At 41.5% G+C, this 24542-nt stretch overlaps 1 protein-coding gene across 4 annotated transcripts in view; it reads left to right on the top strand.

Moving 5' to 3' along the window:
• The window catches only part of fhip1aa (FHF complex subunit HOOK interacting protein 1Aa), a 192913-nt gene that overhangs the window by 146931 nt on the left and 21440 nt on the right, over positions 1 to 24542 (top strand). For all 4 annotated transcript variants that reach the window (XM_069926449.1, XM_069926451.1, XM_069926448.1 and 1 more), the window contains exons 7-9: positions 2392 to 2471; positions 14756 to 14958; positions 18826 to 19887. In XM_069926449.1, the coding sequence (XP_069782550.1) occupies positions 2392 to 2471; positions 14756 to 14958; positions 18826 to 19887 (1345 nt within the window). The remainder of the gene's footprint in view (positions 1 to 2391; positions 2472 to 14755; positions 14959 to 18825; positions 19888 to 24542) is intronic.

Raw genomic sequence — 24542 nt, forward strand, 5'->3', positions numbered from 1 at the left:
ATTTACAGATGTAATAGTATAGCCATCTGCTCCCTTACCTTTCAGCAGTGGTCATTGCACAAAAACTGCAGCAAAAGTAAAATGTGCATTTAAATAAATGATGAATGGAAGTCCATGATTCACAAGTCCTGTCACTCATTTGATTAATTTTTTTTCTTCCCTTCTGGTGTGGCAGTGGGGCAACACATTGATTTCAGTGCCCAAGCTAAATAAGGGAAAATGTAACCAGGTACCTTGTCCCTGAATATGCAGTGACCCAAGCTGGACTGACCTGAGACAAGCATGTTGACTGTCAAGCAAGTGAACCAACCCCTACATTTTCTTAGAAGACTAAGGAAGTTCATACCTCCTTGTCACCAAACATCTGTATAGGTGCACCATCGAAGGCACACTTGCTGGATGCATCACAGCGTGGTATGGGAACTGCTCTCCTACAGAAGGTAGTGATCCAGCTCAGAACATAACACAAATTTCCATCCACTCCATGGACTCCGCCTACATCTCCTGATGCTTAAGAAAGGCAGCCATCACAACCCAGACACACTCTATCTTTCAATTGGGGAAAAAGGTTCAAGAGTGTGAAAGCACACAGCAACAGGCTTATAGACAGTTTCTTCCCCACGGCCATCAGGCTCCTAAATGAACCCCTGTACTGTGTAATCATTCTACCCTCACTTAGTACTAATTAGTTTTTTTCATTATAATTCTATTCTCTTTAAATCATGTGACTAACCCCAACATTAGACAGCTTGCAGAGGACCCTTCTCACTGCACTAGGTATAATGCAATTTTAAACTAAATTTAAACTTATTACTTCCCCTAACCCACACATGTCAAACTCTGGCCGCGGGCCAAATTTGGCCCGCGATATAATTATATTTGGCCCGCAAGATCATTTCAAAAATGTATTAGAGGTGGCCCGCCCTGCAGCGAGAGCTGATGCTGTTTTTTGGTAATGTCACCCCCACCATCCTCCCCCTTCATTGCACATCCTTCCCCATTGTAACATGAGAAATTGTAACACGAGAAGTCTGTCGATGTCATCAGCCGGCAAGCCAGTTGGAAGGCTCCCCGCACAACCAGTCACTTCTCCCACCTGTCGAGCGATGCGGCGGATTGGCGAGCGCCTGTGATTTCCTGTCGGCGCGACGGGCATGGCAGGCTGTGCACGGCCCCCGGGCAGCGCGAGCCCCGCGCGACTGGCACCGGTCGGCCCTTCCACAGCGCGAGCGCACTTCTCCCGGTCGCCACGGCCTTCAGCGCTTGCACCCGCGTGGACCCCAGGGACGGCTGGTTCGGCCCTGCACGTGAAGAGAGAGATGGTGGCTGTCCGCAAAGGCTGATCGGCAGTGCGTTGGGCCTGAGTGGGTGGGTAAGCAGGGGTGGGCAGAGGGTGTAGGTGAGGAGTAATGGGCAGGGGAAGTTATGGTGGTGCGAGGGGCAGTTAGAGGGAGGGATGAGTAGAAGGAGGGGTGGATAGGGAAGAGGTAAAAGGGGAGGGGCAGGGCGAGTAGGGGAGGGGTGATTAGAGGGTGAGAGACGGGTAGAGGGAGGAACAGGTTGAGGGGAGAGGCAGTAGAGGGGCGTGTATAGAATGGGGTGGGTAGAGGCAGAGCGAGTGGAGTGAGGGGTGAGTAGAGGTTGGGTAAAGGACTGGTCAGGTAGAGGGATGGTGGGTCTAGGGTGAATAGAGGCCTAGAGTCTGAGGAGTGAGCAAGAAATGCTGAGTCCTGATGCAGGCCAAAATGGACACAGCCTGTGAATGCTGACTACATCTCCACAGGGACCAAATATGTTTCCCTCAGGTCAAGCAAAGGGTGAACTTGAGCTACCTACTCCTGACCTGTAACATTATCCCCCTAAAGTTATATCCTAAAGTTTAACATTACATATGTTGAAAGAAGAGAAAACATGCAGATGTTGTTGAAAATTTTCAATAAATATTTAGTTCGGCCCTCGACTTAGTCCAAGTTTTTAATTTTGGCCCCCTGTGAATTTGAGTTTGACACCCCTGCCCTAACCCCATCCTGTATGCACTAACATTGTGTGTGAATTTAGCAAAGGCCTTCTGAAAATCAACTGCACCATATCCATTGGTTTTCCATTTACTTGTTCCAGGTATATCTTTTTTAAAAAAAACTTCAATAAGTTTGTCAATCATGATTTCCCTTTCATAAATACTTGTAGACTTTATTTAATTGCACTGATAATTTACAGGTATCCTACTTTCAATTCTTGATGACAGACTCTAACATTTTCCATCATACATTTGTATTTATTAAAACTTGTATTTAGGATTGTCAGTATTGTCACAACACCAATGCTTTTTATTAATGGAAATGTCAGTAATGTTAACAGAAGCCTGATTACTTTTTAAAATTCTTCTACCAGTTGTGTGTCGTTTCTCTGGCTTTGTTCAGAACACTCATCAGCCTGAACTGTGAGGATGTCATGTTGCAGCTCATCTTGAGGTAAGGGAATTCCTAAATGTTTAATTAAGAAGAATTTACTCCAAAGGTTCCTGATATCAAACTGCTGGTGATCTTCAGCCCAATGTGAGATAGTTTCCTGCCCTCTTTTAATGAAGGTGATAGAGCATCACAACTGGGGGGGATAAAAAATGGACTGAGGTATTGTGTAAAAACATTGGTTGAGTATCACACTATGCCCTGTTGCACCATTAAAGGTTCATCTTGGCTTCATCCATAGCTTTCAGGTTTGGGATTTGAGCATTGATGACAGTAATGTGCTGGTTCTATGATAAAGTCAGCTGGCGTTATTCAGTTATCCCATAAGTCAATTCACTGAAAAACTAGGCAAACATATCCTTGTTGGCAAAACCCCATCCTATGAAGATGCCATTCCCCTTCCTGTATGTCATTCCAAATTAATATACCTTCTGATTTCTTCTTTGTGCTGGTCATGTCTTGCTGATTGAGGCTCATTCAGCAATGTCACTGCCATTAATCTGGAATACACGGTCTATGTTAGCAAGACAGGTCCCTTGCTGGTGAGGTTGTCCATAAAGCTCCTGATGTTCCTGCTCCTACTTAATTTTAGGGAGTGAGAACTGTCTGTGCAGGATTTCTTTTACTGTAGGATAGCTTTTTTCCAGACCAATTAACTTACCTCCTTGGTGGCTCAAGGCAACAGGAAAACCATTGTGCATTGTCCTAAGTAGACATTTGTGTGGGGCTGTGTCAGCACATAAAAGCTTTAATATGCACATGGATGCGCTCTTACCCACTGCCTCCTCTTTTTAAAATGTTTTAAATATTTTTCACTATGAACCATATTAACCAAAATACATACAAACATTTCCCTCTTGAATATACAGTGTCATTTTCTCCCTTTTCCTCCTCCCTTCCCTCCCTCCTTCCCACCCCCTCCAAACCCATTAAACATTCAACATATACAATACAATAAAACCATTAAACAATGTCATCACACAGTGAACATAAACAAGGAGATTGTGTCATCTGCTTTTACACACTGGATCAGTTCATTTCGTCATCTTCTCATTCTATCATTTTAGGGGGTGGAGGTCCGCGATAGGACTTCTTTGTTGTGTTCCATGTATGGTTCCCAAATTTGTTCAAATAATGTGACTTTATTTTTTTCATTTATATGTTATTTTTTCCAATGGAATACATTTATTCATTTCCATGTACCATTGCTGTACTCTTAGGCTCTCTTCTGATTTCCAGGTTGACATTATACATTTTTTTGCTACAGCTAAGGCTATCATAATAAATCTTTTTTGGGCTTCATCCAGTTTGAGGTCTAATTCTTTACTTCTTATATTACATAGAAAAAAGATCTCAGGATTTTTTGTATGTTGCTTTTTGTGATTTTATTTAATACCTGATTTAGATCTTCCCAAAACTTTTCCACTTTCTCACATGCCCAAATTGCATATAGCGTTGTTCCCGTTTCCTTCTTATAGCGAAAACACCTATCTGATAATGTTGGATCCCATTTATTTAACTTTTGGGACGTGATATATAGCCTGTGTAACCAATTATATTGTATCATGCGTAACCTCGTGTTTATTACATTTCTCATAGTTCCGGAGTATAGCTTTTCCAATATTTCATTTTTTAACTTTATGTTTAGATCTTGTTCCCACTTTTGTTTGGGTCTATAGCTTATTTCATCATTTTCTTTCTCTTGCAGCTTGATGTACATGTTTGTTATAAATCTTTTAATTATCATTGTGTCTGTAATCATATTAAAAGCTGCTTCCTTCTGGTAATCTCAGTCTGCTTCCTAGTTTGTCCTTTAAGTAGGTTTTCAGTTGGTGGTATGCAAACATTGTACCGTGAGTTATTCCATATTTGTACTTCATTTGTTCAAATGATAATAAATTATTTCCCTAAAAGCAATTTTGTATTCTTTTAATCCCTTTTCTCTCCCATTCTCTAAGGAAAAGTTATCTATTGTGAAAGGGATTAGTTGATTTTGCATCAATATTAGTTTTGGTAGTTGGTAATTTGTTTTATTCCTTTCTACGTGAATCTTCTTCCAAATGTTGAGCAGATGGTGTAGTACTGGTGAACTTCTATATTGCACCAGTTTTTCATCCTATGTTCTTGTACCATCTCCCCTATTTTATCTAGCTCTATCCTGGTCCAATCAGGTTTTTCCCTTGTTTGATAAAAATCTGATAGATATCTTAATTGTGCTGCTCTATAATAATTCTTAAAGTTTGGTAGCTACAAACCACCTTGTTTGTATCATTCTGTTAATTTATCTAGCGCTATCCTCGGTTTCCCCCCTTTACGTAAGAATTTCCTTATTATTTTCTTTAGCTCATGGAAGAATTTCTCTGTTAAGTGAATTGGTAAAGATTGAAATAGGTATTGAATCCTTGGGAAGATATTCATTTTAATGCAATTTATCCTTCCTATCAGTGTTAGTGGTAAATCTTTCCAATGTTCTAAGTCATCTTGTAATTTCTTCATTAATGGCTGATAATTTGTATAGATGGCCTAGATTATTATCTAGACTAATACCTAGGTATCGGATTACTTGTGTTTGCCATTTAAATGGTGATTCTTTTTTAAACTTTGTGAAATCCACATTATTCATTGCCCACTGCCTCCTCTTCACTGAGAGTCAGAATTTGTCTTAAATATGTCTCAAAATTTGTTGTTTTGTGGGTAGCATTACTGTGCAAATATTGCTATAAAATTACATTTATAAATAAATTAGTGCAAAAATAAGAGAACCTGAGGTAGTGTCTGTGGTTCATTTTCCATTCAGAAATCCGATGGCAGAGGGGAAGAAGCAGTCCTTGTGCTGCTGGGTGTTTGTCTTTAGGCTCTTGTATCTCCTTCTTGATGGTAACAGTGTGAATAGGACAGGGCCTGGGTGGTGAATATTCTTGAAGGTTGTTTTTTTTTAAAAACACTGCATTTTGTAGATGATCTTGATGGAGTGAAGACTGATGCCCGTGATGGCGCTAGTTGAGTTTGCAACTCTCTGTAGTTTTTTTCTTGTCCTTTACATTGGCACCTTCCTACCAGGCAGCGATGCAACCAGTCAGAATACTCTTCATGGTACACCTGTAGAAATTTGCAAGAGTTTTTTGGTGATATACCAAATCTCCTCAAACTCCTCACGAAGTATAGCCCCTTTGTGATTGCATTAATACGGAACCTCCAGGGCAGATCTTCAGAGATGTTGGCACACATGAATTTGAATTTCTTAACCCTTTCTATTGCTGACCCCTTGATAAGGACTGGTTTACATTCTGATTTCTCCCTCTCTTGAAATCCACAATCAGTCCTTAGTTTTGCTAACATTGAGTGCAAGGTTGCAACCAGCTGATTTATCTCCCTCCTGTACATTACTTCATTGCCGTCTGTGATCCTGCTGATGATTGTGGTGTCGTCGGAAAATTTGTAGACGGCATTTGAATTGTGTCTAGCCACACTGTCATGGGTTTAGAGCGAGTAGAGCAGTGGACTAAGCATGCATCCTTGAGGTGTACCTGTGTGGATCGTTATTTAGGGGGAGACATTGTTTCTTATTCATACTAACTGTGGTCTTCTGATAATCAAGTCAAGGATTTAGTTATAGAGGGGGGTGCAGAGACCCAGGTTTTGAAGCTTTCAGTCATGCCCCTCCCTTCAATCTTCTTGTTGATTCCTCTCAACATTCTCATCCATCTCAGTGAAAGTCTTCTCCATTAGTACATCCTGAGCCCACTCTCTTCTTCCCACTCTCCTTCATGCCCCTCCCCTCCCAATTCTCTTTTATGATCCTGAGAGGATTAAAGTATTCACACTTTAGGTCAATAGTAGGATGGAAATTGCCAGAAAGAACCATTAAAATGGTCTTGCATGTGGGGAATTTGTTTCAAGGCTGATGTTCACTTGTATGTAAGGCCAACCACATTGTACCATTGGAGTAGATCTCACTCATTAAATCTCATATAATGACCTTTCTCCCACACTTTCCAGCAATGTGGATGATGAAGGGAGTAGGGATTGATTGTGGTGAGGGAGAGAATTTGGGTATAAATGATTTAGACTAGTGGTTCTCAACTTTTTTCTTTCCACTCACATACCACTATTCCCTATGCCATAGGTGCTCTGTGATTAATGTGGGTAGGAAATAAAAGGTTTGAAAACCACTGTTTTAATCATACCTAATTGACTCATGTGCATGTTTTCATAACTCCAAAGGAAATGGGCCAATGACAATTTTTCTCAAGTAAAATATTTCAGTAACAATTGCATCTAGACCAGTGGTCCCACTCACATACCACCTTAATCAATCCCTTACTGATCACAGAGCACCAATGGCATTGGGATTACTTAAAAGTGGTATGTGAGTGGAAAGAAAAATGTTGAGAACCACTGATTTAGACAATTATGAAGATTATTGACATGGAGGGGAAAAATTTGTTGTAATGATGCTCTGGAGAAGTTGCAAGGAGGTGCTGATGGATGATTGTTAGGGGGCTTATTGAGATGATCAGAAAATGGTCAGTCAGAAAGATGATTGGCAGTGTTTGTCAAGGGATGATAGATAGTTGGAGAGATGATTGGGAGTGAGCTGGTTAGAGAGAGGATGCAGAAAGGAGGAATGACAGGAACAGTGGAAGTGATAATTCAGAAAGAACACATTTAGAAGAACCGGCCCATAGGAGTTTGGACACCTCTGAATCACTATCAGCAGGCCCTGTTAATGTCAATCTATTTTTAAATATTGCCAGATTCTGTCACACCTCCACTTACGGCCTCCTTTTGGATGTGAAACCTGAGCCTTTTACAGGCTTGTATTCACAAAACAGTTTTATTCAAATAAGCTTTGCATGCTGCTTTTGTATTTGACACCATGTACTTGGAGGGCCCCATCTAATTTAGAGAAGTGTGTGACTGGGGTATTAGGTACTGTACTGAATTTCATTCAACAAAATAGCATGCAAAAATGTTGTTATAGCAGGTGGAATTTCTATGCCTTAGTTTGTATTTTTTTTCTCTACTATATGCACCCTTTTGTTTCGCAGTTAAGGTTGTCATTGAAAATTATTTATTTTGTGTTTCATTTTGTAATATTAAACACTACTTCAGAACTTAATCTTTGTACATTGTGGATATATTGCTTTTAAAACTTAATTTGAGTCTGCCCTTACGCATTTTGCCACCAATGTTTTGATGTGGCCCGAACACAAAAGTGCAGGAGAAACTCAGAAAAGCACACATCATCCATAGGAAGTAAAAGGCAGTTGATATGCCAGTCCTGAGCCCTTTGTCTGGAATCTGGGAAAACAGGTAGACACCTGAATAAAATGGTGGAAGGAGCTGGGTGGGGGGGGGGGGGGGGGGGGGAGAAGGAGAGGATGGGAGGAAGGTAACAGTCTATCAGGTAATAGGTGGAAGGGTAGAAGAAAAAAGGAGCTGAATGATGGGGAAGAGAACCAAGTGTAGCTCTCTGATAGGAGAAGGAATGGAAGGGGGAGGGGAGCTGGAGGAAATGAGACAGAGGGATAAGGAAAAAGGGAGATTAGAGGAGGGGATTAATGGAAATTGGATATTGACATTGATGCCGTCTGGTGGAGACAGCCGAGATAGAATACAAGATGCTGTTCCTCCAATTTGCAGGTGGCCTTGATTTGGAAGTACATGAGGCCATGGACAGATATGTGGTGTGAGCAATTAAATTGGTTGGCCACTGAGAGGTCCTTGCTGCTGCATCAATTACCTCCCACTGGCCAACCATTTTATTTACCTCCAAATGGCCAATCATTTCTTTAATCTGTAAGGTTGATGAGCTGTTGGTTTTAGTGATTGTCCAGGTTGTTTTGATTTGGCATGAGCATATAATGGGCTGCACGGTTGGTGCAGTTGTTAGCACAACACCTTTACAGCGCCAGCGATCAGGACCTGGGTTCGAATCCCGTGCTGTTTGTAAGGAGTCGGTACGTTCTCCCCGTGTCTGTAGGTTTTCCCTGAAGGCTTTGGTTTCCTCCTACCATTTGAAAATATAACGGGGTGTAGGTTAATTGGGTGTAAATTGGGTGGCATGGACTGTGGGCCAAAATGGCCAGCTACCATGCTGTATGTCTAAATAATTAGTATTGAAATCACTCACCATTTCTTTGATTAAACGGTTCTCTGTTTCATTTGGGCTGAAAGATTTTGTTTCCTTCCCAGGCAGAGCATAATAAAGGTGGTAGTGGAGAGACTTGGCATGGATTTAATCTGATTTCCATTGCTAGAAGTTAGATAGAAGCTGCCAGGAGATTGGTAGACACCTGAACTGGTAGAAGCACTGGCATAATTGCTCATGAAAATGGGAAATTGCTGCCATGCATTATCTTTGAAGTTTATTAAGCAAGGGATAATGGAGATGTTGGATTCTGCTTTGCCTTTTTACCATGTATATGATGGGACGTCAAAGCAACATTTCACGTGATGTTTAGAGTTTTCTGGACACTTTTCCATAAATCTGGAAATTTAAAATGGCTGAGAAGACTTGAATGAAACCTGCTTAGTATTTTAATCTTCCGTATGTAGCCTAACTGTACATATTGAAAGAAACCGGTAGAATTAGCAAGAAATAAACTGATTTGTAACCCAGGGACACACCAGAGATTGCAGATGCTGGCATCTGGAGCAAATAACAATCCACTGGAAGAACTCAGCAGGCCAAGCAGCATCAATGAGATAAAAGAATGGAGGATGTTTCAGCTCGGAACCCTTCATCAAGCTCTACCCATTGGAAGGCTTATTTGTAACCTACCCTGATGTGGATCCAGGAAGAGCATGTGCTGCTAAACACAATCTGCTGGAGGAACTCACCAGGTCAAGCAGCATCAGTGAGGGAAAAGGCAAGATGGCTGTGGTAGAGAATCTGGTCAAGATGTAGTGTAAGAGCCGAGAGGGATAGAAATCATAGAGGGATAGCAATGAGAGATGGTCTCACACAACTACTTCAAAGAGTGGAATAAAATTTCTTCAAAAGTTGGCATTCCTTGAAGTGTCTTTGCAGTGGAGTAGTAAACTGGAGCAACAGGAGACTGCAGGTGTGAATGTTTTCTCTCCCACTGAGTTCCTCCAGCAGATGGTGTTTAGCTTTGGATTCCAGCATCTTCAGTCTCCTATATGTCTCGACCAAAATGTACAGACCCAGAGCCATTAGCACATTATTCCTCTCATCTCTGGGACCATTCTTGTGAACCTTATCTGGATCCTCTCCAATACCACCACATTATTCCTTAGATATGGGGCCCAAAACTCCTCACAATCCTCTAAATGTGATCTGATAAACACCTTGTATAGACTCAGCAATACATCCTCCTTGAGAAAAAATATGGCGCCAGCAATCAACAGCAACTTTCTGCTGGCCGCAGAAACCTCCTTTCAACCTGCTTTCACTGCAATGCAGTCATCTCAAGGACCAGCTGCTGAACCACATTAATGATGTTCAAATCTCCCCAGCAACAGCTGAGTGAGACTGGCTGGAATGCAGAGGCCTTAAAGGGCCAGCCCAGAAATGTGATGTGAGGGCCAGGATGCAAACCAGACTTAAGCACAGGGGACTGAGTCCTCTACTGGCGAAAAGCCAGTCAATAGGCTGATTTATTAGAGTGTGGAGAGCACCAAGTTCCTCAGAGTCCACTTAAGAAGTGACCTATCCTGGACACACAACAGCTCCTCACTTTCAGGAAGGTGCAATAATGACTGCACTTTCTTAGAAAGCTGAGCAGGCAAAGCTTCCGGCCACTATTCTGTTAACTTTCTCAACCTTCTACAGGAGCTCTATTGAGAGCATCACAGTGTAAAATGTTTGCTGTGGCATATTGGATTAGAGGTCAATCCACAGGACTATAAAAATGGGAGAGAGGATAATTTGGGTTGCCCTTCTCCCTACACACCACTACCCTCCACCACCACCCCTGCCCCCCTCAGTGGATTTACCAGGACAGTGGTTTAAAGAGGGCAAGCAAAATTATTGAGGACCCCCACCATCCTGCACACAGCATCTTCCAGCTATTGCCGTCGAGAAAATGATACAGGTTGAGGAACAACTTCTTCTCATGGGCAATGAGACAGATTAATGACTGCTAAAACAGCTATCTGTGACTCTACTATTTATTAAGAATATATATTTTAATATATGTACATGTAGTGTGTATACGTAACATTTGTCTGGGTATCTGTTATGTCTGGATGCGTGTTTTGCACTGCTCTGTACCATGGACCAGAGAACCTGATATCTGTGGAAGGGGCTAAATGACATAGCCTGCTACAAAACCAAATCCAATGCAATAGGAGATGGCTAAAGAACTCAATGCCTCGATGACCGATTTGACCATCAGAACAAGGAAGAACCACTGTGCATCCACATGTCCCCTGATGTTCTTTACTGACGTTATACGAAGATGACATGTGGGCTGTCTTCAGGAGAGTGAATCCAAGGAAAGCATCTGATACAGATGGAGAACCCAGCCGAATACTGAAAATCTCTGCTGACAATCTTGCCAATGTATTCACGCTGACTTCAACATCTCTCCATTTGGATATGGTACCCACCTGTTTCAAACAGACATCAATTGTACCGGTACCCAAGAAGAGAGGTAAAATGCCTAAATGACTATCGACCAATGTCACAGACATCAACAGTGATGAAGTGTTTTGAGAGGCTTGTGTTGAAGCATATCAGCTTCTGTCTAAATGGTGACATTAATCTGTTCCAATTTACCTTCCATAGGCAACGTGTATGACAGTTACCATCCCACTGCCTCTATACAAAGCCTTGGAACAACACCTGGACAGCAAAGTCACTTGCATGCTCTTTATTGATTACGGTTCAACATTTAACACCATCATCATCATCTCAAAGCTGATCAGCAAACTCCAAGACCTGGTCCTCGGTATCCCACTGTGTAATGGATCCTGGATTTCCTCACCTCCAGACCCCAATCAGTGAGGAAATATATTCTCCACAATCTCCATCAGCACTGGTGCACCACACAGCTGTGTTTTTAATCCCTGTTCTACTCACTTTACACCTATGACTGTGTGGCTTGGTTTGACAATGACACCATTTACAAATTTGTTGATGATACCACGGTAGTAGGTTGTATAAAAAGTTGTGATGAGTCAGCATGCTGGAGGGAGATTAAAAATTTGGCTGAATGGTGGGCTAACAACAACCTTGCAGCCAATATTATCAAAACCAAGGAACTGATAGTAAATTTAGGAAGGGAAAATCAGAGGTGGACAATCCATTGAGGAATCAGAGGTGGAGAGGTTGATAAAATTTAAATTCGAGAGACAACTATCTCGGAGGACCTTTCCTGGACCCAACACACTATTATCATTGTTGATAAAAGCTCTTCAGTGCCTCTACTTACTTAGGAGTTTGTAGAGATTTGGTAAGACATTGGAAACCCTGGAAAATTTCTACAGCTATGTGGTGGAAAGTGCTGACCAGCTGCATCACAGCCTGGTACAGAGTCATCGACATCCGTCAGCAGAAAGCCTAGCAAAAGGAAAAACTCTTCCCAACATCGAGAAAATCTACAGGAAACACTGCCGTTGGAGTGCGGCTGCAATCATCCACGATCCACATCACCTGGCCTGTAGTAAAAAGTATCTCAGGATTGTTTGTGATGTCATGTATGTACTCAGACAATAAATCTGAACTTTGTATTCTATTCCTCAAAATGAATCCTACTACTGTGTTTCCTTTCCTTACTACTGAATCTAACTGCAAGTTAATCTTAGTTGTAAGATCCCCACCACCTCTTAGGAATTCCTGAGCTGTGGTCAGTTTATAAAGAAGGGGCATTTAGGATGCTGGAGAGAATCAGGAGCACTTCCATTGAGAACACACAGAAGCCCAGTGGAAAAGACAGAAGGCATATACCATCTTCCATACTGATCTCACACCTCATTTAAGACCCTTCTGCTCTGCCTTTGGCAGTGTTGCCCATCCTACAGTACCCTCCATTGTGTTTGGGACATAGAACCATTTTTTCCTTTATTTGCCCCTGTGGTCCACAGTTTACATTTGTAATCAAACAATCTGATTAAAGTGCACATTCCAGATTTTATTCAAGGGTATTTGTATATATTTTGGTCTAATCATGTTGTAGCGGCTACTATGGTAGATGCTACTAAATAAAGGCAAACACACACAAAGGTAGTCAACTCAAGACTGGTTTATTGCAGACATACACAGACCTTTTATTCCCTGCCTGCTAATGAGCTTGTTAGTGAACAGCTGCTGGGCAGGTTAAAGCTTTGAGCCATTAGCGCCCCGCCTCTTTAGGCAGGGGCTTCACCTGATCCACTCGCTGTACTTTGGTGCCCAGCACTGCTAGCCCACGATGTGTCAGGTAAGTGTGAACTGACGGTGGCAGTTCGCAATACCGCGCTGTGCGCCCGCTACATTGTAGTATTTAAAAGATCCTTCAGAATTCTGGAAAAAGGTCTTGTTGACAGATGAGACCAAGATTAACCTGTATCAGAGTGATGGCAAGAGGAAAGTGTGGAGGTCTAAAGGAACTCCTGAAGATCTAAAGCATACCACCTCATCTGTGAAACATGGTGGGGGAGTTATGGCTTGGACATGTATGGCTACCACAGGTACTGGCGCACTTATCTTCATTGATGATGTCACTACTGATGGCAGCAACAAAATGAATTCTGAGGTGTATAGAACATCTGTTTAAGTTTGACCAAATGTCTCCTAACTCATTGGACAGGGCTTCATCCAAACATACTGCTAAAGCAACAAAGGAATCTTTCACAGTAAAAAAGTAGGAAATTCCTGAATCACCAAGTCAGTTATCTGACCTAAATCCATTTGAGCATGTCTTCCCTATGGTGAAGAGAAACCATAAGGGGACAAGCCCCCGAAACAACCAGGACTTGAAGGTGGCTGCAGTAGAGACCTGGCAGAGCATCACAGAGAAGATACTCAGCACCTGGTGATGTCTCTGAATCACAGGCTTCAAGCCTTCGTTGCATGGAAAGGATATGCAATGAAGAACTAAACATGTCTCCTTTAAGATGCATACTATTGCAATGTCCCAAATATTATGGTGCTCTGAAAGGAGGGGACTATATATAAAAAGTGCTGTAATTTCTACATGGTCAAACTAAAATGTATACAAATATGCTTGAATAAAATCTGAAATGTGCATTTTAATCACATTTGAATTGTTTGATTTCAAATTTAAAACTGGAGCATTGGGCAGCTAAAATAAAGGAAAATAAAATATGCCTTTATCCTAAACGTTATGGAGGACATCTTCTTTGTCCATTATGGATGAAATTGAGTAAAAGAGAATATGGGTGAGGTAGCATGCATAGGTAAAAATGGTCAGTCAATATTTCGAGTAGGGATCCTTTATTGAGGTGAGATCAATGGTTAAGATTGGGATCCTCTTATTGAGACTTGGTTCACATTTTGAATCAGGACCCTTTATTGGGACTTAGTCAACATTTAGAGAATTGTTAAATTTCGACATACAGCATTGTAACATGCCCTTCCGGCCCACAAACCTGTGCCCCCCAAATACACGCAAATATTGAAACTTGATCAACAGTTAGCTTGGGACTCTTCAATGAGACTGTCAATGTTTTAGGTTGGGATCCTTTATTGAGACTTGGTTAATGTTTTGGGTCAGGACCCTATATTGGAGCTTGGTCAATGTTTATTGAGACTCGATCAATGATTAAGTTGGGATCTTGTATTGAGACTGTCAACATTTTGGGTCTGGACCCTTCAAGACTTGTGTTTTCTACATTTTACAGAGAGCAAGGAGGCACTAACATAATTTGCAGTGGATGGAGAAAAGTTGAAGGAGGAGACATAAGCAGAGGAAAGAATGTTCGATTTACCTCATAAAAATCTGGATGTGTTTAGGACTCACTCACGTTTCTGTTGAAATGCCTTTGATAGATGCCCTTCTTATGTCATTCATATTTGGATTGACTGTGTTGACAATGAAATTCCCCATATTATTAGGCCAAAGGATCAACCGCTTTAGAGGCCAAATCCTTAGGGGAGATCTAAACTAAATTTGCAACAGGAGATGGTTGATATTTGCATATCATTACAGGCAAATAACATTACAATCCAGTAATTCAATTACCAGAATGTCAGACAATTTATTCTGAAGGATTACCTGAAAATACACTCTTGGCTTCAAAGGCAATATAAAAGAAATGTTAATAGTAAACATAAAATTTGATTCATGACTAATGAGAGGGCTTGGATTTTGCAGGTACCTTATACCATGTAATCACATGATGTTGAGCCAGCGCCAGGCAGTGAGGGAAAGAGATTGCTATTCTGTGTCTGCTGCCAAACTGCTTGCCTTGCTTCCAGCCTGCTGTAACTCTGGCATCAATCTCACCCAAGAACGACCAGAAAAGGAAATATTCCCGGGATCAAAGGTCCCTGACCCATCTCACACAATCCCTGCAGGTAGGAGGTAACTTTTGGTGTTTTGTTTTATTTGATCTCGTGTGTTTGAAAATTGTCGAATGTTTCCCCGAGGGATTTAATTTTGAATGAATAACCGAGAATCACAAACAAAAATAAAGTGTATAGGTGCAACAAAAGTTTTATTTGCTACAGCTTTTTCATTTGGTAGCACAGATACCATAGTGATTAGCTCAACCCTATTATAGCCCCAGCAACACAGGTTCAAATCTGGTACTGTCTAAGGAGTCTGTATGTTCTCTTTGTGTCTGCATGGGTTTTCTCCAAGTTCCTCCCACCCTTCAAAAACATATGGTGCTTGTAAGTTAATTGTTGTATTTATGGATTAGGTTGAATGGGCTGGAAGGGCCCTGTTACCATGCTATATGTCTAATTTAATTTCAAGAAACTCTGACGATTCAAGTACAATTTGCTCATAAAATGTCAAGGAGGAAAGAAAAAGATAATAACTGAAGGGAAAGAAAAAAATAACAATTGTTCACAGTTGGCTGCTAGTGCAAAACATGTCTTAGTGTAGAGAGATCTTTAGTGGGTCTTGTAGTAGTGCTGTAATTTTATACAGAGGTTCAAGAGTCTGGTGGCCTTTGGAAAATCCTTTCTGGAACCCAGAGATGCCAGACTTCAAGCTCCTTTAACATCTCCTTGAAGGTAGCAGTGAGAAGGCATGGCCAGGGTGAGGCTGATCTTTTATGATAATGTTACAGGCCCAGAGGAGCCCAAAACCCAGCAGCAATAGAAATTCACCAAGACAAATAGTTACTTAACCAAAAGTTACTTTTAATTTTCTTTCAACATGAAAAAGGATCAAACTTTTAACTTATTACTCTTAACCTAACCCCCTTCTAATTCTAAGCGCATGTGTATGTAATGTGTATAATTTCAGAAAAGTTCTTCGATTCACAGCCCAATCTCACTCCAAGTTCACCAGTATCAGGCAATTCTTATACTGTGCACAGAATTTAACATTTATGCATTTTCACCAGGTTCTTGTGCTTAAATGGTTACCACCCAGGAAGGTTCTTCTTGGTTTCAGAGAGAGATTTGTTGCTCATTGGACACACACAAACTGATTCCTTCCAATCAGCCACTTCAATGTCTTGCTGAAGAAACTTGCCCCATCAGGGTTTTTCAAATGACAACCTCTTTTGTAGGTCACCACAGAGTTCCTTTTGTTTTCCTTATTTCAGGTGAAACACTCTAGCCAGCCATTTCCTATCATATGAACCACAAGGGTTTTCAACAGGCTGAACTTAGAACTCTCAACTTATCTTCAAAATGGGTTTCAATAAGATGCAAGCTTACCATGACTGCAGAAACAAGTTTTCTCTCTTAGATAAAGCCTGTTTGGTCACTTCTCTATGACTGCTTGCAAAACCACATGACCTTCTTAGAACATCCAACTGCACCCAGACAACTTGCAGTACTGGACCCAATCTTCTGAGTCTGTTCATCTGTTGCTTTCAAAACAATAACCCATTACTCCACAGCATATCCAATTAACACCTACATGTGAAGTCTCTAGAGCTCGGGTTCTTCAAAGTTTTTGCAAAGGCACTTGGAGCCTGGACTGTCTGGCTTGAGCAAAACTCTGGCATTTTAAATGAGATCTGTTTTGTGAAGTATTTGTGACCTACACTACTACCATAATCTATCTCCTTCAAAAACAAATCTATCTACAATATAAAATATAATATAATCCATTGTAGCAGTGGCTACACTGCTCCTACAATAACACACGCAACCAGACAGATTGAGCTCAGTGAGCAGACTAGTTTATTGCAGGCTGCTGGGCTGCACTTATACTCCCAACCCAGACCTGGCTGAGAACCGCGCTGGAGGGCGCTGACGTCTCCCGGGTGTCATGTGGTCCCCAAGCGCGGGTTTATGAGTCTCGAGTTGGAAGGAAGGGAAACCCCCGACAGCGCCATTTTGGCCGGCTGCCCCGCCGCGTGGCTTACAAGTGGGGCCGGTTCACCTGCTTTGTGGTGAGGCGCCACACCATCACAATATTAGCTGCCTTCATGAGAGAAATCCTTACACAGTTGTCTTTAGGCAGAAGGCTGATGCCCATGGAAGACTAGGCTGTCTGTCAGCTTCTGCAGCTTTATGTGTTCCTGTGCATTTGGGTTTCCCGACCAGGCCTTGATGCATCTCTTCACCATGCTTTCTACAGTACAGCTGTAAGACGAAGTAATGAGGAGAATATTTTGTCCCATATTTGACCTGTTATTAGGTGTCTTCATGGGGCCTGGATTCAATGTGGAAGACTCCCAGGGCTGCTCCCTCTCCTTGTATACAACTTCCTATTCACATCGCTGTCACATGTGATAGGTCTTTCTCCCAAGTGGGTCTATCAAGGAATTGTGTGGCATATAGTTTCATGCTATCACTAAACAAGTCCCTGGGACTTCTCACCAAATGTAAACATCTATGAGGATGATTTTGCAAAGCCAACAAGTCTGGGAGTGACTTTTTTGTGTGTGAATTTGATACCCAGCTTAATACCAGGTCACCCACCTCACCTGATTGCTTTTTTTTAGTTTAGCTACCATTGCTGAACCTCTGGTAGGGCTGTAATAATGTGTTAGACTCCTTTGTTATTATTCTCAGAAACATTCTTTTCCATTGGGTAGACAGACCTACCAGACAAGGCACTGCATTAGGCCATTCCAAGGGATGGATGTGTCAACTATGTCAATGCAGGTCCAGAGTCACACAAAGAATAGAAACACTGGATCTAATTTATTGAGAGATATTAGTGAACCAGATTGTGTTTATTTAACAACAGTGGAATAGTTCTGTAGTCACCATTGGTAAGATGAGTTTCATTTTAAGTTTTAAGAAATTAAGATCATTTTTAACTTACTATAACTTCATGGTGGGATTTGAACATGCATCTCTGGGTTATTTGACCAGACCTTTGGTGTTTTAGTCTGACCGCCAGCCTATCTAATTATAACGACATTATAAATTATTTCTTCTTTCTATCTATCAATGATATCATTTTCTGATGTGTCAAAAGGCACAGAGTAAAATTAAAGCAATATATACATGAAAAGAGGAAGGATCTCATTCAGAAGACTGGGATTGCGTGGCATGGACTCGGTGGGCCAAATGATCTCCTCCTTTGATGTATGTATCTATTTAGATTCTGTCCAATCATTTTTTTTAAATTGGCCATGATGACCCCAGCTTTGTTTTGTGGCAAACCATTTCCCTTCTTTTCTCCAGTCTATCAGTCTCTGCTAGTCCCTGTTTTGTTCTTTCTTTTAACAATCCGTTCTGTTGTCCAATGCGGAAATGTGCTTGAAATTGGAAACTATTTAGACTTAAATATAGTTGAGATCTCACAACTGGAAAATTGCACTGACGTGAACAGCACTTTCAGGTAGGTGGGTGGAAAATATAAACTTGATTAGTATCTAAATCAGTGGTTCTCAACCTTTTTCTTTTCACTCACATACCACTTTAAGTATTTCCTATGCCATTGCTGCTCTGTGATTAGTAAGGGATTGATTAAGGTGGTATGTGAGTGGGAAGGGAAGGTTGAGAACCACTGGTCTAGACGCAATTGTTACTGAAATATTTTGCCCATTTCCTTTGGAGTTATGAAAACATGCACATGAGTCAATTAGGTATGATTAAAACAGAGGCTTTCAAACTTTTTATTTCCATCGACATACCACCTTAAACAATCCCTTACTAATCAGAGCACCGATGGCATAGGAAATACTTAAAGTGGTATGTGAGTGGAAAGAAAAAGGTGAGAACCACTGATCTAAACCATGTGTCTCCTTTGTCCATGTTCCAGAGGCTCCTCATAATAACTTCAATCCTATTTTGTCTCAGGTTCTGAAGGAGTGGTGACATGTGCAGAAATCTCAGTGGATTGGGGCAGACTCCAAAAACCACTGGATATCAGTTACCTGCAGTACCTGTGGGAGGCTCGGGTTAACATTACAGCCTGCATAAAAAAATGTAGAGTGTGGTCTGCCCCTTATGATGGTGAAAACCCAGATCCTGAACTCTTCTCCCCTGTATTGTCAGAGGGCGCCAGCAAACTCGGCACCAAAGCAACAGCTAAAAGCCATCACAATTCTATCATCAGGAGGACCAGATCAAAGACCATCAGGGAAAAGATGCAGCTGGACTTGGAATGGGATGATAGCTATGATACTGGCATGTCTCCTGGGTCTGATGAAGGTTCCCTACAGCCTTATTCTGCTATTGCAGTTAAGCAAGGAACAATGAACGATGCACAACTAGTTAATCCTCCCAAACATATTCAAGAGATGAAGAAAAGTGCATTAATGCTTATTAGAGGGTCATACATTGAGGAAACCGATTTCCATGATGATGTTATGGTTTATAGACTATGTGCAGAAAAGGATGCTCAGGATAATGGTGAAAGTAATGTTAAGAAGATAAAAACACCAGCTTCTGAGAGAAACCCAGATCAGAAGGCACAGTTGAACAATGGGCCTGTGAATCAGACTATGCAGAGTACATCAAGGAGCACAGTGTCTGAGGAACAATGCACTGGGAATGCTGTTGATGAGCAGGGCACAGAAATGGACTGTTCTAGACAGGGACCTATCCATAGGGATAAGCCCCAGGAAGATGGCTTGAGCACTGAATCCAAAGGCTCCAACCATCACTCACTGAGCATGGAGACAGAAGACTTCCTTTCTCAGTATCATGATCTTCTTGCAAAACTAAACTATAATTCGAATGAATTGGTTGTATTGAACCAAAACTCTTCTGAACCCAGCACTCCTACAGAGGAAGATGATGATTTTGAGAAGTTCACTGTGGCCCCTCAATCTGACAACCTGACTTTTCCATTTGGTCCGAAAGCTCACTTACTGTATCCCAATAATCCAGCTAGGATACATGGAGTGCCATTCACAGGTATGTTGACTTATAGAAACGAGTATCTGAATTTGGCTGTAATTTGTGTGCATTTGAGTTTCATAGATGTAGTAGCCAACATGAGGGAGAGGTCATTTCAGTACCACAATGAGGCAGTGTAGATTCTAGCACTTTACAAAACAGTACTGGAGAAACTCAGCAACATTCATAGAAAGCATGAAAGCACAAGGAGTCGACATTTTGGGCCTGTGCCCTCCTTCAGAAGTGTAGCAGCAAAGTGAACGAGCTTATCATGTGAGCATGAGGCAACACCAATGTAGTCATCAATGTGACAGAAAGAGTTGAGGTGCCTTGCATGTGTAGGCTTGCAGCATAGACTACTCCACAAGTTCAATGAAAAGACAGGCACAAGTGGGACCCATATGAGTACCAAGGCTACACCTTTGATTTGGAGAGATTGTGATAGACTAAAGGAGAATTTATTGAGGATGAGTACAGGTTCTACCAGAGGAGGGTGGTGGAGGAGGTGGAGTGATGAGGTCTGTTATCCTGAAAGAAGTGGGGAGCCTTGAGACCTTTTTTTATGGGGATGGACGTCTCTGGTGAAAACGAGGTGGTCCAGCCCAGAGAACTGAAAGTTGACAAAGGGATGGTAAGCACATGAGGTTCCCTGAAGGTACGTGGGGAGGGATTGCACCAAGGGTGACAAAATGGAGTCCTGTTATCATGATACCAAGCAGGTGGAGAAAATGAGTCTATGAGGCCAGATGGAGGATAGACTCGTCAACTTTATCCATTTTGCTGCCAACTTCTATCCTGACCTATCTCTTGTAATTCTTGCCCCTTTCTCGATCTTTCTGTCTTCATTTCAAGAGGTAAACCACCTATAGACATCTTCAATAAACCCACTGATCCCTACAATTACCTTGGTTACACCTCTTCTCACCCTTTCTGTTTTGAGGATTCTGTTCCTTTTTCTTAATTTTTCCATTTGAGATGTCCTCCTCTTTCGGAAAATGTGGCTTCTCCTCTACTGCCATTAATTCAGTCCTCACCTGTATCTCCTCTATTTCCCGCACATCTGTGTCCTGGCTCCTTCCCACCCCCCCCCCCCCCTGATGTTACAAGGATAGGGTTAACCTCATCCTCACCTACCACCCACCAGCTTCCACATCCAACATAACATTGTCCACAATATCTGCCACCTACAATGGGATATCACCACCAGACCCATCTTTCCCACCCCTCCCCTCACTCCCTTTGACAATTGTTAGGTCTGCTTTGTTCATGAATGAGTGAGACAAACACCAGACTGAGTCAAAATCAGGGTTCTTTGTTCTTTATTACCGGATTGTAACACTTGCAACTAACAATGTTAATCGGAGAATGCATTCTGCCGTTATCAGCAAAATGGTGATTTTTTATACCCTTGGATACGTGCTTAGAACATCATCATATCATTACTTGTCCAATGACTAAAACTGTTGCTATCCTTTCCCTGCTAGCTTCCTGCCTCTCAATCCATCAATGTCTCTCTTATCTTGTAAGTACAAGGATGCATTCACATCTTGTTACAGCCCTGCACAGGGTAACTCCTTACACATTCCCATCTCATGATGTTTTACCTTACACCACTCATTCCTTCTTACCGCAACAAGGACCCCTGCATCCTTCTCCTGCAACCCAAACCCTTCTCCCACCCCTGCCCAATACCTATCTCTGTGATGCAAGAGGTGCTAAGCTTGTACTTGCATCTCCTTCCAAGAGAAGCAGGACTTCACCTTGGGATCTTTAGGGTGATTTACAGCCTGATGCCCCTGATGCCCCTGATGCGGCCTCTACATCAGGAAAACTGCATGCAGACTGACAGATTGCTTTGTTGAGCATCTTTTCTATCTGCTGCAACCACTTCAATTCTACACACCATTGTTACACTAGCATGTTTGTCTCATTTAGCAGTAAATGAGGCCACCTGTAAATTGGAAGAACAATACCTTGAATTCTGTCTTGGCAGTCTCCAACCAGAAGGCATCATTATCGACCTCCCATTTCCATTATTCCCTTTCCCCAGCCTCTCTTTTACCCTCATCCTGTCTCCCTTCCTCCAGATTCCCACCCCTTTTCTCTTCATCACCTATTAGAAAGCATATTTAGCTCTCTTCCCTCTCCCCCAATCTATGACAGAATTGGAGAATATCTCTAGAGTACTGGTGTTTAAATATACAGTTCATGGTTGAGTTTCCTGCATTCATAGTTCAATAATTCTGGTGCAGCTGGGAGTTCCCCAAAGTGAGCCGAGCATTTCAAGCAGTCCATATTACATCTCTGTTTCTGAAGAGTTTGTTGAGAGATTTGCAAATGCCTTGTGCTTTTGCAAAAGAGAATTTCATGATGGTTTTGCTTGTCTAATTGTAAAATGTTTGGGAAGAAGTATACATTTCTGTTATAAATTTAAACCATTTTGTTTGCAGTTAAGGAGCATTATTTCAAGTTCTCCATAAATGGTTATTTTTCCAAATCTGAATAAAAACAATACTATCTACTGAATCAAACAAAAATAGAAATACAGAGCTAGTTTAATGTTTATGAACATTTATCAAAATGTAGAATATGGAAAATATATAAATAAACAACATTATCTCTGCATTATTTTGCATTTTTTGCTTATAACCAACATAAAACAATAGTGTTTTGAATTCACTATTTGGCTTCATCTGACATTTTTTTTAAACAGAGACTTTCCCCCCCCCCCCCAAAATTCTTTATTCACAATGAATTATTTACAAAAGAAGATAACCATTCAAGGCTTTTTGCATTCATAATGTCAGTCATATCAATACATTCTTATCAATGTACATTTTGTATGCGTCCTTACCACCACTGTGACAGCTTGTCATTTCTACACATTGTCATTAGATATACCTTTTCTAGAAAAAAATTTATAGAAAAGTTAATTATTTTTACACTTATAATGCCAGTACGTCACATCTATACTTTCTAACAATGTACATTTTGTTCTCTCCATGAACTGCTACCACCCCCATGGCACCTTGTTGTTCCTCTCTCCTCTGTTGGTTGGGAGTTTTCCCCTCAATCTCAGCCCCTTAATGTTTGGTAATGGGAGTACCCTAGATTGCAGTCCTTCCCCACTCTTGTGTTGACTGCACCAAGGCTCAGTGTGTCCCTCAGCACATACTCCTGCAGCCTGGAATGTGCCAGTCGGCAGCATTCCTAGATTGACATTTCAGTATGCTGGAAGACCAACTGGTTTCGGCAGACCAAAGTGCATCTTTCACCAAGTTGATGGTCTTCCAGCAGTTCTGGATGTCGATGTCAGAGTGTGTTCCCGGGAACAGCCTCTGTCACGCTGCTGCTGGGGATGAACCATGACAAGGTTCATCCTTCTCCACACATTCTGCGAATCTGCATTTAGCAAAGAGGTGGGCAACAGTCTCCACTCCACTGCAGCCATCCCAAGACCTGGAGGGTCTGCTCAGGGAACCATCCCACCAGATCCATGGAGACCTCATCACTCAGTTTTTGCAGGATGTTCTGTACTGACCACTGCCTGATGGCCTTGTGGTTGAAGGTGTTCTGGAAAAAACATTTCCTCGAAAGATAGATAGTGTGGCAAAATCCAGCTAACTGGAACATTGCGTGACACCAGGGCCAGGCCTATCTTTCGCAATGCCTGGGACAGGTAGAACCTCAGCACATAGTGATGTGGTGCCCTCGTACTTTGGTTCCATACACAGCCTGATGCAGCCATGCACAACATTACCTATATTCAACACGCATGTATAGCTTTCAACAGAAGTACCTGGATGATAGACAAAAAGAGGGACATGGCCTTTTCCCACAAAACACTGAAGCCAAAATTGGCAATGGTTTAGAAACTAATATGGAGTTGGATAGACAGAATGCAATGTAGAGAAAATATTAAATTGTAAAGATCTATTAATAAATATGGGGTAAAAATCCTAGTAAATGTATTTTATCATGAATATCTTTGGACCTGAAGAGGATAGAAACAAATAGAAACATAGAAACATAGAAGATAGGAGCAGGAGTAGGTCATTCGACCCTTCGAGCCTGCTCCGCCATTCAACGAGATCATGGCTGATCTTAAAGTTCAGTACCCCGTCCCCGCCATTTTTCAAATGGTGGAAACCTTGGGGAAAATTGGGGTTTTAAATACAAACACCACATCAAATACTATGACCAAATACAGAAAATAATCAGTGAATGTTTTTTTTATATCCAGATGACTGGAATATACAGGATAGAAATCAAAGGTTTATTGAGAACACGTATGGAGAGCTGTTGTGAAGATTATATTGATCTTGGTAGTATAGATATATCAGAATGATACTTAGATGGCAGAATATTAAGAATCAGGATCCGAATCAAGATTTATTGTCATGAAAGTCAGTGTTTTGAGGCAGCATCAAAGTGCAAACATACACATTATAACCATCTTACAACATTAAAATATAAAAAAAATAAAATAATAATACAACAGTGCACGAAAAGTAAGGCTGTGTCTTTGGTTCATTGTTATTCAGGAATCTGATGTACATTATGAAGAGCCATTACACAAACTAAAAGTAGAAAATGTACAGAGAAAACAGATTTTTAGGTCAATGTCCCCTCAGATGAGGATGAGATGTTCAGATGAGGATCTAATAATCCTG

Source organism: Narcine bancroftii, chromosome 3 (genome assembly GCF_036971445.1).
Source record: "Narcine bancroftii isolate sNarBan1 chromosome 3, sNarBan1.hap1, whole genome shotgun sequence".
NCBI lineage: Eukaryota > Metazoa > Chordata > Chondrichthyes > Torpediniformes > Narcinidae > Narcine > Narcine bancroftii.